Source organism: Bubalus bubalis, chromosome 16, assembly GCF_019923935.1.
Source record: "Bubalus bubalis isolate 160015118507 breed Murrah chromosome 16, NDDB_SH_1, whole genome shotgun sequence".
Taxonomy (NCBI): domain Eukaryota; kingdom Metazoa; phylum Chordata; class Mammalia; order Artiodactyla; family Bovidae; genus Bubalus; species Bubalus bubalis.
Window position 1 is genome coordinate 61,484,192 of NC_059172.1, and position 13,017 is coordinate 61,497,208.

General features: G+C 51.5%; 1 protein-coding gene across 1 annotated transcript in view; it reads left to right on the forward strand.

The window, feature by feature from the left end:
• The window catches only part of DRD2 (dopamine receptor D2), a 70,677-nt gene that overhangs the window by 51,014 nt on the left and 6,646 nt on the right, over positions 1-13,017 (forward strand). The window contains exons 2-3 of the mRNA XM_045162998.1: positions 6,641-6,956; positions 12,021-12,130. Coding sequence (XP_045018933.1) covers positions 6,672-6,956; positions 12,021-12,130 — 395 coding nt within the window. The 5' untranslated portion in view covers positions 6,641-6,671. The remainder of the gene's footprint in view (positions 1-6,640; positions 6,957-12,020; positions 12,131-13,017) is intronic.

The window sequence follows — 13,017 nt, forward strand, 5'->3', positions numbered from 1 at the left end:
GAGCTAGCATATTTTCAAATTAGAGCACACACACAAAATGCTAACGGTCAGAAAGCAGGTAGTGTAATGGCAGAGGCCCTGGGGGCTGGACAAGCCCAGGTCCACAGTCCACTTGCCCTGATTGCCCCATGCAGCTCCATCCTCCTAGACATCTCCTGAGGAAGCTCTGCGTCGGAGACTCTGAAGACAGCAGGTATCACACCAGGCTGGAGTCAGACTGGCCGTTAGGGAGAACTTGACAGAGGGGTCCTGCCTGCCAACGCAGGAGACATAAGAGACGCAGGTTTGATCCCTGGGTTGAGAAGATCCCCTGGAGTAGGAAATGGCAACCCACTCTAGTATTCTTGCCCAGAGAATCCCATGGACAGAGGAGGCTACAATGCATGGGGTCGCAGAGAGTCAGACACAACTGAAGCGACATCGCATGCATGCACGATGGTGGGGTGCTGACCACCAGCGTGGATGATTCTGGAAGATCTTTCAGTAGGTCTTTGGCCTTCTACTAGGGGTGGGGCAGTGAGTCCTGAAGACACACGAGGCCCGGGTGAGCTCCAGCACTCTGACGGCCAGAGGCTTGCAGGCACCCACACAGATGGGTCTCCCCTCGCCCCTGGCTCCCTCCACTTCCCCCCACACTAAGGCAGTTAAGGAAGAAGAGCCCAGGTGATGCCAGAGCACACCTGGAAGCCTCTGCTAGTGAGGCTGGGGGTCAGGGCATGGTTGCCCCACCCTGTGGTTGCCCCACCCTGCAATTGCCCCTCTGCTGGTGAGGCTGGGGGTCAGGAGCAGTGGTTGCCCCACTCTGCTGCCCAGGTGAGGATGGTACTTAGGGGAAGAGGCCATGAGTGAGGCCTGGTATCTGCATGTGTCTTTGTCAGCTCGTTTGGGCTGCCTTCATAAAACACCCAGACTGGGGGGCTTCAACGCGAGAAATTACTTTTCTCATGGTTCTGGAGGCTGGGAATCTGGGACCAGGGGGCTAGGGTGGTCAGGCTGTGCTAAGAGCTCCTTTCCTGGCTGGTAGAGGGCTGCTCCTCACTGTGTGCTCACATGGCAGGGCGAAAGAGAGGTCAAGCTCTCTGGTGTTTTTCCTTATAAGGGCAGCCACCCCTACCCTCAAGCTTTCTTGTTGGCTCAGAGCCTGAGAAAGAATCTTGGCTAAGACTCTGCCTGCAATGCAGGAGACCCGGGTTCAATCCCTGGGTCGGGAAGATCCCTGGAGGAGGGCTTAGCAACCCACTCCAATATTTTTGCTGGGAAATCCCATGGACAGTGGAACCTGGCAGACTACAGTCCATGGGATCGCAAAGAGTCAGACATGACTGAGCGACTAACACACACATCCCTACCCTTATGAGGACCCTTACCCCCGTGACCTTCTCATGACCAAAGGCCTCATCTCCAAATAGGATCACACTGAGGGTTAGGACTTCATATGAGTTTTGTATGAACGCAGTTCAGTCCATTGCAGCAGGCTCAGATCATCCATCCCTCTCCCAGGAGACAGAACCAGATAGTTAACCCCACCAAGAGCTTAGAAGCGGCCATGACCATGCATGTGTTTGGAGTTCACTGAGTGACATTGATTGGGGACTGCAACTTGGAGCTTTTATGCATGTGGCAGGAGCCACCTGGGAGGAAGACGGAGGTGGCATGTGGAGGCTGGTGAGCAAGTTGATCATAGTCTCATAATCCCAAATCAAAATGCTTGTTCTGACAAAAAAAATTTTTTTTCAATAATTTGAGATCTTACTTATCTGAGGTCTTTTAACTGTAAAAATAATTCTCCTTGGGTTATACAAAAAGCCTAACTCTTTTTTAAAAAAGAGCAAGAAATGTGGACCATCCTGGCATATCCAGGGAGCCAGCTTTGTGTGGTATTTCCCACCTATAGGAGCCCCTGATCTCACCTGGCTGGTCTCACCTGGCTTCTCCAGATCCAGGGCCAGACCAGACTTACCTAGAGCTCTCCTCTCCCCCAACAGGCACAGGCTCTGACACAGATGAAGTTTGAGGGGCAGGGCAGGGGCAGGAATTGGAGGGGTGCCTCTGGAGTGAGAAAGACCACAGCCTGGCTTCTCCTTTGTTCTATCTTCTGACGGATGCCCCTGGAAGCCCTGGGCAAAAGGAAAAGAGGAAGGGCTGGGGCTGGAGCTGGAGCAGGGGGAGCCTGGGGACCAGCAGGTTTTCTTAGAAAATTCCTCCTGAGAAAATGCCAGCAGAGAAATGCCTGCAGGTCACTGTTTTATGCATTCTAAGATGCGGATCCTCTCCGACATTTTAAAGTCTCTGAAGTCATAATGCCTTTTACAATCAATGCCATCTAAGAGCTGTATTGGAGTTTGATGGCATTTCTTCTTTCCGAGTGGAACATAAGACAACGGTGCACTTTACTTTTAATTCTGTCTTAAAACCTAGGAAATATGGCAGTCTCCAGTGAGGAGCAAGCGGCCTGGGAGAGCTGGTCCTTCCAGGCCAGCTGCTACCCCATCCCAAGGGTCTTTCAGATTTATCCAGCAACCACAGTCTGGGAATACACTTTACCTTTTCTTTCCTTCACTCCTTCCCAAGGGCTCAACTGCTGCATCTCAGAATTTTCTCCTCGTCTAGTGCCCACTTTCCAAGGATGAGTGGCCATGTCACAGGAGGAGCCCAGCAGGTCCTCTGACCTTGATGGGCTGCATTTGGACAGCGCCTGTCACTTCATCTCTTGGGGGTCTTAGACTTGTTGTCTGATTGCTTGTTTCTTTGGATTATTTTGCTTGGTTTGTTTTCTCAAAGGTTTGATTTTTCCATGAGGGTTTACCTGTGCTGGCCACATATGCATCACCCTACTCAATCCTCACAACAAAAACTGCTGTCCCTATTTTGCAGATGGGAAAACTGAGGCTTAGGAAAGCCAAAAAATATGGCCAAGATGCCTGAGTTAGGAGAGCTACAGTTGGTAGTTAACCCAGGTGTTCTGGTCTCCAGCTCCTATGTTATAGCAGTGTCTCTCGTGCCAATAAACCCCACCTGTGGGGGTGGATTTGCTGATGTCCAGATCCCAGATCAGTCTGAGAGCCAGCCAGGCAGCCCCTGTGGTTAAGAGATGTCAGCCCCGCCCCGATTAGGAAGGTTGCTGAGGACACAGAAGAAGCTGGAGCTCACTCTGAGCACTGATTAGCAGGGTCTACAGGTAATTAGGCATGTTCCATACTTTCCATTTTTTTCTACAATGTAATTATGTTACATTTGTATCAGCAGAAAGCTACAAGAACAATTAAGAATAAATGTTCAATTTGAAAATTAAATGCATGAGGCCTTTCCAGCCTTTGGCAAGACTTACTCTGTGGAGTAACCAGCACCAAAGGGGAGTAAGTGTTACCCCCAGCCACCACCCCTGCCCCCCATTGCACCCATCAGTATTCACATTTGCCATCAAAATTGCACCCATAATGTACGTCTCAGTTGAAGTTCTCCCCTCTCCAGGAAGCCTTCTGTGAACACTCCAGCTGTGCCCACACACACATGCTCCCTGGGGCCTGAGCATCACTGTATCCCCAATAGATCTGCATGTTGCCCTCCTCCTCTGTCTGCCTTCTGGAGACCAGAGTGTAACACCCATGATATTCTTGGGTTGCATCTCCCCTGTGTCACTTGTTGATCTGATGGGTTACATTTCAAGTGTGGAGGGTTTTCTTCCCAGTTGGACTCACCCTTTGATTCAGTTCTGCAAACATCTGTTAAACACTTACTGTCTGCCAGTCATATCATTAAGAGTCAGAAGGGAAAAGCAAGATAGTATGCTTTTTGTTTATCCCACGAATAAGATGAGGCATGAGCAAGATATGGTGTAACCCTGGAGATGCTTATACACACACAAATGAACCAAACAGACACATGAATGGAGAATGTTCCAGAACAGAACCATGAGGCAATGCCTTGGGAGCCCCCAGGAAGGAGGGAGATGGTCCAACCAGGAGAACTTGGGACAGATTCCAGGACAGGAGGATTCTGGGAGGGGCTTGCTTTGAAAGACATGTAGGACTAGCCAGTAGGGGCAAGGGAAAGAAGTTTTCCAGGTACTTTTCTGATTCGTAGAGTGAGGATGAGAACTACAAGCCTTAGAGGTTATTTTGAGGGTAAATGAGATAATATATCTAAAAAAGAAAAAAACTTGGCAAACGATCACATCCTTTGCAGGTAGATGAAGCTGTCATCATATGTAGGGTCAGAATCGTGCTGCAGAAATGAAAGTCTGGTTGGGCATGGAGAATGGGTGGGATGGGAGGGACAGGGGGCTGAGAGTCCCCAGCAGATGCCGCCAGTTCTACAGAGGAAGGAACCAAAGAGGTGGGAGCAGGGCAGAGGCGCAGTCAGGATCGTGGGGGAAGGGAGTGTGTCTCTGACTTCTCAGGCCCCTGACAGTGCTCGGCACAGTGCTTTCTGCCCGGCAAGCTCGATAGATGCTGATGGAGTAAATGAACGGTGGGAGCAGCCCCTGCTGCCTGATCAATACAGACATGCAGGTTTCCTGCTGTGGCCTCCAAATGGGAAGAGGAGCCAGTGGGCTTTGCAGAGGGCAGCTTCCACGTGACACAGTGCTTTGCTCCCTTGGAACTGGAAGACTTGTTGCAAGGGTGGCATTCCATGTCACTCCTCATGGAATTAGGCATTTTGCTTTCCTCTAAGAGGCTCCGGAGTGGCAGTGCTGGGTTGGACATCATCTACACTCCTCTGCTGAGAGCTGGCAGAGCAGATGTGTTAGCGAGGTGAAGATGGGCAGACCCTTCTCTGGGGCTCCCCTCTGACACGTCGAGGCTGGTGTGCCCTCCTCCCTGATTTGGATATAGTACCATGTTCAGATCGATTGGAATAAACTGCTGGATTTCAAACCCATTCGGGTAGCAAAACCACCTGGAAGTTGTGGAGCTCTGTATGGAATGCCTTGAAGTACTGTTCATTTAGTTCCATTGTGTGAAATAGGAACACTTTTGTTGGCAAGAGAGCCAACTGTATTATGTGTGCATTATGTTTCAATCACAACCAAAACACAGGCTGTCAAGCTCATCCATGCCTGCTGCCTCTGAGCCCCTCCGCTTTCTTTTTTCAGGAAGAAGCATCTCCAAGCCTCTCAGAGCCCAATACAGAAATCTGAAGTTATCCTCGTCTCCTTCTTTCCCGGCTTGACTACCCCCACTCCCACCCCACATCTATCCAGTGATCAAATTCCATGAAATCGACAGGTTAGCTACTGACTCTGAACATGTCTCTCCGTGTTCATCCCCGCACCACCATTCAGAGGACCACCATCTCTTATCTGAATTGCAGGCACAACCTCACTTCCTGCTAACATCCCCGCTGGCTGCACAGTCCGCAACTTTTCCTAAAAACGAATCCAATGGAGTCATTCCTCTGTACCTGGACTTTCAGGGACTCCAAGCTTATAAGACCCATTCTGCCCCATGAACAGCCCTCTGGTTTAATTTTCCCCAGCTTCTCCATCATGCTTTACAGTTTTAGCCAAACAGAATTGATTGCTATTTGGGACCACATTGTGTTCCCTCTGGCTGAGACATAGCCCCTGGACTCAGTTGCCTGGCTCACTCCTCTGTCTACTTCATCTCCAATGACGCCTCCCTCAGGAAGTCTTTTCCCTCTGAGATGAGATGCCCATTTCTCAGGGCTCTCAATGCACAAAGGCACTCACCAGCTCTTCCTGGGGTCCCTGCAGCCTCCCAGCTGGTGACCTGCCTCTCCACTTAGCAGCACCCTTCTATTCTCTGCACGGCAGTCAGCCTCTTCTCTCTGAAAGGCAAATCTCATCATGTGGCTCCTGCTGCCCTTGAGGTCAAGTCTAAACTCCTGGAGTGATTTTTAAAACCTTCTAGGATCAAGCCCATTGCAGCCTCCAGTTCAACTCACTCCAAACTCTCTGCACTCCAGCTGCCCCAGATCCCCCGCTATCCCTCTCACATGGCACCCACTCTCCACCTCCATCATTTGCTTACCTGCTTCCTATGTCTGGACCCTTCCCCTGGCTCCCAACTGTTTACCTGGCGACACCCTGCAGGTGTCTGTTGAACATCACTTCCTCAGGAAAGCCTTCTTTGAATCCCTAAACTAGGTTGTGTCTCTCTCCTCATTCCATTTTCTAACGCCCACCACTCAGACATTTAATTGCTTGGTTAATTGGCTATTGTTCCTTGTATATTTTTTTCCTGCCTGTTTCTGGCATTATACAGAACAATGTTCAATAAGCAATTACAGAATCAAGAGGGAATGAATGCATATTTCTGTTCTTACCACTAGAAGCTAGATCTCCTCGTGGATTTGTGTGGGGCAAGGGATATGCTTAATTGTTTGTTGAATAAGTAGGTGAATAAATGATCAGCTCTTTTCAAGCTCATTGATTTTATTATACTTTAAAAAATGGTACCTTCTCATTTGTTTTACCATCAGCAAGAACCTGCTAGCAGAAGAATGGCAGCAGGCTGCAAAATTTCAAGAAAATTTGGGGATGCAAACTTAAAATCCTGAGGCTGGAGAATTCTCTTGTAACCTCCAGTGGTGGGTGTTAGCCCCGAGCCTCCCATGGGTAACAGCATGCTTTGGGAGGTCCTCCTGCTCACTCCCTGTGTCTGTTTCTCCTGGCCAGAGCCTGGCCACCCAGTGGCCCTGCTGCCCCCATGGATCCGCTGAACCTGTCCTGGTATGATGATGATCCAGAGAGCCGGAACTGGAGCCGGCCCTTCAATGGGTCCGAAGGGAAGGCTGACAGGCCCCACTACAACTACTATGCCATGCTGCTCACCCTGCTCATCTTCGTCATCGTCTTTGGCAACGTGCTGGTGTGCATGGCTGTGTCCCGCGAGAAGGCGCTGCAGACCACCACCAACTACCTGATCGTCAGCCTCGCTGTGGCTGACCTCCTGGTGGCCACGCTGGTCATGCCCTGGGTGGTCTACCTGGAGGTAGGTCTAGGCCCCCGCAGTGCTCTGGCACCTCCCCTGGAGACGCTCCTCACTGGTTCCCATTCAGTGAGGAGTCCAGGCTCCTCACTGGTACCCCTCAAGACTGTGCCTTCTCAGGAAGGCCCTCTCTCCACTCTGGGCTCAGTCTCACAAAAATGGGTGGATTGTCTCCTTAACAGTCCTGACTACGGGTTATAAGGCGCTTACTAAGTAAATGCCAGGGGCTTCTCAGGTGGTGCTAGGGGTAAACAACCTGCCTGCCAGTGCAGAAGATGTAAGCGATGCAGGTTCGATCCTTGGGTCGGGAAGATCCCCTGGAGAAGGGAATGGCACCCCACTCCTGTCTTCTTGCCTGGGGAATCCCATGCACAGAGCAGCCTGGCGGGCTGCAGTCCATGGGGTTGCACAGAGTTGGACATAACCGAAGCATGCATGTGCTAAGTGTCAGGCCTTGTGTTAGTCCTTCAAAGACAGCATCTTCCCACTGAGTCCTCACATCTTCTAGATGGTGAGCTGGATGGTCAGAGAAGTTAGGTGACTTCTCCAGCTTCACACGGTGACTGGAGCCGGGGCCCCAGTGTCGGTTCATTAGGTCTCGTGGAGAATGCGAGTCATTGATGAGGATCCCTGAGGACGGCAGAGGCTTGTGCTCCCAGGCCTGACGTCTTCACCCCTCTCCCCCTGACTTCAGAATGGGGGCTGCAGCTCCACACTCTCCTCTCTGCCTCCCCACCCCACCGTGTGTCTGGGACCTCGAGGTTGAGGTGTCTGTCAACTGCACCCCAGCTCCTTTCTTCAGGAAGGACCATGCAGTGACCCACTGCAAGGCTGGGGACAGAGCCCACCCAGCCTGAAGCCCCCACTGTGGGCCAGGAGCTACCAGGCTCTTTACAGACCCACTCTTAGCAAATACTCCTGCTGCTCCTGAGTTGATACCATTCTTCGCACTTTAAGGAAGGGGAAACAGAAGCTGTGAGAAGTTGCCTGTCTGTATCCAGATCACGCAGCAAAGGGAGAAACCTCTGGGATTCCCAAAGTGGGGACCCGCCTCCAGGAGGACACACTCTAGAGGTGACAGGTAGATGAGGGGGGGACTAGGGGCCTGGAGTGGGCACAGGCTGGGTGCTCTTGTCTCTTCCTAGGGTTCTGGGGTGCTGTCTGGCTACATGGGAAACTGGACAGGTGTTCAGACACCAAGGTCACTAAGATCTCTGTGTTGTGACCTTCCTGACCTGGATGCGAGGGGAAATTACCTGTGTTGTAGAGGCAAGCCCCTGCCTGGGAGGGAAAGGCTTCCACCTTGCAAAGAAAACAAGAAACTGTTGTTGGTTGAGGTTGAGCGGAGGAGACATCAGGAGAAGAAGCAGAGGCGGGGAGGGGAGCTTGGTCCCTCTGTCTCCATGTCCCCAGGGCCTCCTGTTATCAGGACCACAGGGAGCTCTGGGCCAGCACTCCCCTGGTTTCCTCTGGCATGACCCAGACAGGTTGTAGCTTTCAAAGTGACTGGACTGTTAAGAGAGAACCAGCAAGAAACAAACAATAGAAACAACACAAGCTAAAAACACACAGGTACCAGGGGCCAGGCATCTGGTTCCTCCATGATGGCATGTTCACGGGGACCCTGAGCCTCGATCGGGCCCACGTCCTTTCTGAGGGCCTCCCCCTCCGGAATGCCTTTTTGTTTCTTGGGGCTATTCCCCTCCTGCTCCCTTGTAAAGGGGGTTCCCAGGCCACAGACAAGTAGGAAAAAAATGATGGGTGTCTGGCCAAGCAAGCGACTTCTCTGTGCTTGGTCTTCTCATCTACAGAATGAAGATCATCACAGTACTTACATCGTAAGCATTGTTTGAGAATCACGTGGGTTAATATATGAAGAGTGGTTAGAATGGCAGCAGGCACATAGTAAGCAGCGTGTGAGAGTAGCCATGCAACGGTGATGAAGATGAAGGTGACGATAGATCATTACCCCCCTCCACACACACACTGAAGGACCCTCCCCGTATCCAGGCAAAGAGACGCCCTCTTCCAGAGGAAGGCATGCTCTACCTAGGGCTCTGGGTGTGGGTTCTGGGGCTTTCAGACCCACCACCCCTACCTAGACCCTCTAAGGCAGGACCCAACGTGTGTGTTAGGGCACCTAGGAATCTTTAAGTCCTTCACATGGATATTTTAAACATTATCTGTTCACATTATTTTAAAGGTGAAGTTCAGTCTTTCAGGGGAGAGAGGAGAGTGGTAGTTCAGACAGCAGTACTCAAACTCTTCCATCAAAACAAGAGCTGGACAGTGGGCCTTGCTTGCATGACATCATCTCAGCTACTTATTGTCCCTAGAGAGTGTGGAGTCTCACCCTATGCCAATATCCTGTTAAAGCATCCTCTCAGCCTATACTGTGTTCTCTCTAGGAGATGCCCTGGTTGTCCAGAATTTTCCATCCGGTTCCATTTCCAGGGATGTTAAATCCTCTGATAACATCAGCCGGCACCCGGCTAGGTGGGACTGGGTGTGCATCCTTTATTCTTCTCAGAATAAGGAAAGCACGCTGGTTTTGGGGTGAGAGGACCCAGTTCTGGTCTTGACCCTACCACTTTGCATCTGGAGAAGCTGAGAGAAGAGAGCCAGTTGCCAGCCCGTGCTGTTTTGGCCTCACAGTCCTTTGAAGGGAGGGTTTGCTGGGTGCATTTTCCAGAAGCGCAGATGTAACAGACTCAGATCACAGTCACTGACTTAGTCAACAGCCACGAGCATCCTTGGGGCTGGGGTCTGAGGCCCCGGCAGGGCCATTACAGTGGAGTCTGATGGAGATGACAAAGCCCGTTCTGTAGATCCCAGCCTCATGTGAGCAAGGATGTTGATGAACGTTGTCAAAGGTTCCAAGGAAACAGCCCTGGAGTGGGGCTAGCAGTTATAATCGCTCCTTTCCCACTTTATGCTTATCTAGTGCTTGTGCTTAGTCAGCCGTGTCCGACTCTGACCACACAGATTGTAGCCCACTAAGCTCCTCTATCCATGGAATTTTCCAGGCAAGAATACCATAGGAGTGGGTTGCCATTTCCTCCTCCAGGGGATCTTCCTGCTCCAGGAATCAAACCCGAGTCTCTTGCCTCTCCTGCATTGGTAGGCAGATATTTTACCACTGACGCCACCTGGAAAGCCCTGTTTATCTAAGGACTTTTTACGTAATTGTCTCCTCTTCTGACAAACTAGATGGTCCCTTCCAAGGCAGCTCAGGAGAGAGCATAGGATGTGCTGCCCCAAAAAACTTGCTTCAAATCCCAGCCCTGCTGCACATGATCTGGGTGTACTCCAGAGCTTCACCCCTCATCCAGGAGTGGGCGTAAGCAGCGCCCTCTTGTATGAGCTTTCAGTTCAGTTCAGTTCAGTTGCTCAGTCGTGTCCAACTCCATGAGCTTTAAGTTACAATAAATGAGGTAAAGTGCTCGCAGCAGATGTTCTATAAACAGTGGCTACTGACACACTTTCTTGAGCCTTTGATTCAGAAGCCCCAACCTGCGTTCTAGAGCAGCTGTTCCTGGGACCTTGCAGGAAGCCCCCCTCCCACTTCTTCTGTGCTCCGGGAAACCCTTTAGGGACAGGGGTTGAGAGCTCCCTAAAGACTTTGTCAGGATTGTTCACCGCTGTGCCCCAGAGCCTAGGACAGGGCTGGACACATAATAAGATGCTCAGTAAGTGTCTATTAGAAGTAAGGAAGGCAGGGAAGAGGGAAGGAAGTGAGGAGGATGGAGGAGATGACCCTGATATCTCAGATCTAGGTTGCCAGGTGGGTGAGAGCAGCTTGGAAATACTGGTCCTACCCTAGGAGGATGTCAAGGTGGGGCACAGAGCCAGGTGTGCCTGGGACCCTCCCAGGGGTGCCTTAAAGGTAGACTCTGTTGATGCCAGGGAAGCTCCTCCTATCCCACACCCCCAACCCTGGCCGCGTGGCTGCCTGGCCAGCGCTTAGATACCCTTGCCTCACGTGAGCCCCAGAGATGGCAGTGCCACACAAGAGGCTTCCTGTCTTCCAGGAAAAGCTACAGTTCCCTCCATGCACTGCCCATCACTGTCCTTATGCCAGCAATTGGCTTTATGCTTGTGAGCAGCTAAGAGGGCAGCACCGAGAATGAGCTTTGTAACTAGCCCTGCTGTGCCCCACAGAGTGGCTACTGCTCTGCTCCCATCACCAGGACCGGCTTTCCTGCTCCTCTTTCTCCAGTAGGTAGTGGCCCAAGTTGTATCTCCCTGTCTTGACTCTTGTCCCCAGGGATGGGGCTTCTCCAAGCTTCCACAGCTGCCAGGGTGGCCTGCTAAGTGAGCGTGTGTGTCTGTATGTGTAAAGGGGAGTTGTGGGGTGGGGGTGTGCATGTGGGGTATGCGTGTGTGTGTCAGGGGAAAGAAGGGTGTGAAATGCTTGTGTCGTAAGCTGGACTCATGGTTCTGCACTGAACCAGGGATGACTTATTACACATCTCCAGCCCATTCTGTTCTTCCTAAAGCTTCCCCCTCTTTCATTCTCCAAGTGCAGCAAGGAGTAGAAATGTCTTCACTGTTTCATAATCATCATTGCTCTTCACAGACACTTACTGAGTCCCAGCTCTGTGTCATACCCCATGCTAGGCACTGAAGGAGCAGCCCAGTCCGCCACCCCGAGATACCTGGGCCAGGGCGAGTCCAGAAACTGAGCTGGAAGGCCTCGGGCGAGTCCCCACCCTTTTCTGGGGTAGTTTCCCTATTGGTAACATGAGAGTCGTAAGGTATTCACACAAAGGTTTTACAGATGAAGGTTCAAAGCTGAAGCACTTGTATAATTTCATCATCTTTCTTCTCCCAAACTTCTTGGCACAGAGTGAGTGGCCTTATGTGTCTAGGAGGAGAGGTGACCCGGGCAAGGACCTCATTGACCCACGAGCACAACTCCCCATGGCTGCCCCTTTTCTCCCCAGGCTGGAGACCCATCACTGAGACCCATCAGACCTCAGCTGAGCCCATCACCCCAGGAGACCAAGCTCTGGTGCATGGGCCAGTATCCTCTGCTGTCCACACACTATGTTGCTTTGTCTCCAGGTGGTGGGCGAGTGGAGATTCAGCAGGATTCACTGTGACATCTTCGTCACCCTGGACGTCATGATGTGCACAGCCAGCATCCTGAACCTGTGTGCCATCAGCATCGACAGGTGAGCCCAGCCAGGGTGGGAGAGGCGACCCAGACCATCCACCTTGCGGGCTGCCCTGCCTCTCCTGCAGGGTCAGGCTCTATCCATGATGCTGTATGGCTGGCTGTGTGCCTGAGTCCACGTGTTTGTATGCATGTGTGTGTGCATATGTGTCTGGCTGGGAGAGGACAGACCCCATAAAGGGAGGTGTCTGTGGACAATAATGCGACCAAGCATCCCTGGACAGAGATCAGCATAGAAGAGAAAGCACTTGACGTGACTGCAGGAGGTCCTATCTCTTCTTACTTACATGACCTTGGGCAGATTGTCGATGTTCTTAGAACCCGAGTTTCATTGTCTAGAAACCAAGACGATGACACCTGCCCATGTGTGACTCTACCGTCAGTTGAGCGTTTTCTGTCCTGCACAGGGCACCTGGCCAAGGGGACTCAGGCTGAGCTCACTTTGCTAAGTTCTACATTTGGAGCCTTTTACTAATTTGCACACACAAGTCATATGGGCTTCCAGAAGCCCTGGCTCTCTGCCCTTAACAGAATTCTTGGAAGATGAATGGAGCTGATGTCTGAGACGTGCTGAGCAGAACCATGTGTGCCATCATAAACAATTACCGTTGTTATTCTTTTCTGCTGAATGAGACCTAATCCTTGCTTTATGGGGCCCAGGTAGCAATCCATCAGTAAACACGTCTACCCTCCATGGGCCCAGCACAGGTGCAGCAGGTCCAGTTCCAAAGATGCAAAGACCCAGGCCATGGCCCCTCATGAAACCTAAAATCCAAGCAGGGAGACTGGAGTGGCAGACACAGTCTAGGATTGAATGGTAGCCTGTCAGTCATTAAGCACTTGATGAGCATCACCAACTTCCTTGCTAAGTCCAGGACAGGAAAG